Source organism: Magnolia sinica, chromosome 1 (genome assembly GCF_029962835.1).
Source record: "Magnolia sinica isolate HGM2019 chromosome 1, MsV1, whole genome shotgun sequence".
NCBI classification, from domain to species: Eukaryota; Viridiplantae; Streptophyta; class Magnoliopsida; order Magnoliales; family Magnoliaceae; genus Magnolia; species Magnolia sinica.
The window spans coordinates 6,493,888-6,497,864 of record NC_080573.1 but is presented as its reverse complement, the minus strand read 5'-3'; the positions used below and the strand labels follow the sequence as shown (position 1 = coordinate 6,497,864).

The following is a 3,977-nucleotide window of genomic DNA, read 5'->3' as shown; positions in this document are numbered from 1 at the left end:
GCTCGTAGGAGGAGGTAAGTTAGAGATTAAATCATTTTTGGCTTCGTTTACCTCAATTCCATTAGACGATATGATATGTCTAAGGACTATTCTCTTTTGAACCATGAAGTGACATTTTTTTCAATTTAGCACAATGTTCTTTTCTTTATATCTTTTCAGCGCAAGTTTGAGATTGTTAAGGTATTCATTGAAAGATGTGCCAAAAACAAATAAATCATCCATGAAGACCTCTAAAAATTGCCCCACCATGTCAGAGAAAATACTCAACATGCATCACTGAAAAGTGGCGAGAGCATTACATAGTCCGAATGGCATCCTTCGGTATGCGAAAGTAGCAAAGGGACATGTAAAGGTAGTCTTTTCTTGGTCTTCAAGGGCTATCTCTATTTGGTTGTACCTTAAATACTTGTGCAAAAAACAATAATATGAATGATCGGCTAACCTTTCCAAAATCCGATCAACAAAGTGTAAAGGGAAGTAGTCTTTCCTAATGATGATTTTTTGGATCCTTTTGAATGATTATATTCTTGGATATTCATGCCATCTTTAGGCATTTCTAGTGATATTCTCTATATATGTGGCATGATTTGTTTTTCTCGCATAATTCCTTGCACTTAATTCCTATCCTTTTAAATTATGTGATTGTTTGTACTATCTTTCAATTGTGAATATGTGATTGATTCTCCAACTTCAGTATTGTATGGCATGTTGCTTATTACTAACCATTTGCAAATGATTGACAAAAAGGGAGAGAACCATACTCCCACCATTAGGTGTGTATATCGTTCTGACTTAATGGTGATGCAGGAAGATAGGGGGATTAGCAACTTAAGGCAACTCAAGCATCAAAATCCTTATTTGTATATGCCTATAATTGAGTTGTAATATTGTGTAAATCTTGAGTTGGATGTACCATCTAGGGTTTATTAGGGTTTTGTCACGTAATTGACAAAGGGAGAGATTGAAAGTACCATTGTTTGTCAATGTACGTGAATGTTGAGTCCTAGAGTCAAGTGAGCCCCATATGAAGACTACAAGACCAAAGACTCACCAAGTTAAAGAAGTAGGAATATGCTATACAGGTATATTAAGCCTCACTTCCCAACCAAACCCTATCAGGTTAAAGACCCACTTAAAATAAGTCTAAACTTGTCCAAAACTATGTTTGCAAAACCCTTAGTAAGCTTATATTAGAGTTAGTTTAAAGTTAGTAGAGATAGAAGCAAATTGGTAAAATTCATGTTCTGTCAATTGCAATAAAAGTGCAATCGAGACAACTTTGATGACATCGAATACCTGTTTGATGGCATCGAAACAGAGGCCTAATAGTCTAACAAGCAAATTGTGAAAAAATCCTGGGTATATTCGATGGAATTGAAGGACGTTCAAATACATCGAACCCACTTCGATGACATCGATATATGGCCATTTATCTCCAACAAGCTTTGAAAAACTCTAACTGTATTCGATGCAATCAAACCTCTTTCGATGATATCGAAGTAAGTTATCGATGGCATCTCGATGTCATCGAAGAGAGTTCGATGGCATTGAAATATGGACAAAACTGTCCAGTAAGTTTTCATAGGAAAATCAATTTATTCTCGATGACATTGAAACGTCTTCGATGACATTGAGATTCAAATTTCGATGGTATCAAAACATGTTCGATGGCATTGAAAAACAACTCAATTTGTCCAGCAACTAAAGTGCATTTTTTAAGGAAAATTTCGATGGCATCGAGTCATCTTTCGATGACACCGAAGGTCTCCTTTGATGGCGTCAAAGGATGATCGATGACATCAGACATAATATGTTCTGCACTTATTTGAAAACCTTATGGCAGAAGTTGATGGTATCAAAGAAGGTTCGATAGCATCGACAACGACAGATTTCTGCCTTTTTTTTTACCGTTGGGATTTGACTTTATATATCACTTAGGTTGCTTCTTGGATTTTTAAGCGAGCATTGAAGAGATTTTTGAGATAGTGATTGCTATAGTTAATACCCCTACTCTCAAGCTCTCTTTCCCATAAGAGTTCATCATTCAATCCACGACTTAAAGACATTTGTTGGTATATTCATAGTCTGGATTGAAGAATAAATTCCGGCCTTCATTGATCTTCTAGTGGCACTTTTTAATGACAAATCATTGTGCTGGGATCATTGAATGCTTAGCTTTTGGGAATCTTCTTTAGCTCATAAAGATTAATCATTAACTAGAGTAGATCGAGCCAAACCCTAACCCAACAACTTTGGTACCCTCGATTGGAGCATCTACTAGTGGTTGCGGTTCAAGGGAGCTAAAGACTCTTCATCACATGGAAGATCTTCATCGACATGTGTTAAAACGAGGCTCACTCACTTATAAGTAAGTTCTAGAGTCCATTGTGTCTGAAGCCCTTTCCTTGTATAAGAGTTAGCTTTCAATGGGAAAATGGAAGAAGTGATGAACCATTAATCAGTGTGGTTTTTAAATTGTAGGCCATTAGTTAATAGATGGATGGTCCCTGACAGAGTCATGTTACCACAATGTACTGAGGACCTGTTTGTATGCCATGTAAAAATGAGTTCATCTCATTTATTTAATTGTAATTATACATTACAAATAATAATTTTTTTTAGAGATTAAAGATATAACCAATGATTTATATAAACTGTGATCTTTGAAACCAAAGTGTTAACTAAAATAAGATGAACTCAATTTTAAGTAGCAACCACAGGTCCCAAGTGTGATTTAAATGAAATTTAACAAAGAAGGTTAAAAGTTAGAGAATGAATAGATGAATAACACAGTAAGTAATGAATTGAAGATGCTAAATCAAAGCTCTATCCAAACCAGACAAGACTATTGACATGATTATGTACAGCGCCTATAACTCGATCAGAGCTCTCATAAACTGTCTCCAACCTTTGATTCCTAAAATTGAAAGAACGGATGTAGCAATCTTCAAAAAAGAAGATGAGCTCGCATCCGTTTCTAATGGCAATAGGGCGGATGTAGTCTTTCTCATCTTCGAGACCCAATAACTTAAGCGAAACATCAATCATGCACCTCCATTCATTACTTTCATCTAACACCCATATAATCAAACACCCACCAATGCTTTTGACCACAGATAATTGCCGGTCCCACTCTAACAAATAAACACTTTCTTCAGGATCCGAATGTCCTCCTGGCATGTTCATATTACTAAAGCTCTCTGTTTTCAAATCCAATGTCAAAACTTCAGAAAACCCATGTCTTTTTTTCCTCGGCCGGATCCAGTGCATGCAACCAGCCACACAAATTGGAGGATGTAACACACCATCACCGTCAAAATTAGGTAGCTGTCCGATTCGCCTCCATGGGTTACAAATTCTACCCACTGTACAAATCTCACAGATCTCTCGATGGACATTAGAATATCCGAGCCACATGACCTTATACTCGTCTGTTGATGGAATAAAACCAAACGAGACGGTAACTTCGTCACAATTTCCTTCACGGACCTTTGGCAATTTCAAGATCTGTTGTATCCCAGGATTACATATATAGTAACTGAGCTTCTCGCTGATCCTTCTAACACACAATAAACCGTTACATGAACCATATATACAATATTCAGCAACACCAATCGAAAACAATGTTTGGTTTTCCAAATCAAGAAAAAATCTATTTCGATCGGGTAAAGATAAAAGCAGAATCAATCCCATATTTGCTAACATTAGATGCATATAGATGAAAGAAGATTTCTGAATCAGCTCGCGCCACGTCTTACATACACTAATAAATCTACATACTGTTGCAGGTGGAATGCGAGCTAGGATGTAAGGTAGAACGTCAAAGGGAATCAGTGGTGCAATCTTGCCAATTGAAGATGGTTTGTTATTCATTTTCATCTCCTCTCTAAGCTGTGGTAATTTCTTCTTCATCTTCATCTCCTTGCTCGAATTCACACCCACATCTAATAACTTCATGTTTTCCCTTTTCAGATGCA

General features: G+C 36.6%; 1 protein-coding gene across 1 annotated transcript; it reads right to left on the bottom strand.

Annotated features, from left to right (window-relative positions):
- Nucleotides 1-2,758: 2,758 nt before the first annotated feature.
- On the bottom strand, nucleotides 2,759-3,977 carry LOC131237839 (F-box protein At5g49610-like). The gene has a single exon (XM_058235852.1). It carries the CDS (start codon nucleotides 3,955-3,957, stop codon nucleotides 2,827-2,829), a length of 1,131 nt encoding a protein of 376 aa, XP_058091835.1. The 5' UTR covers nucleotides 3,958-3,977; the 3' UTR covers nucleotides 2,759-2,826.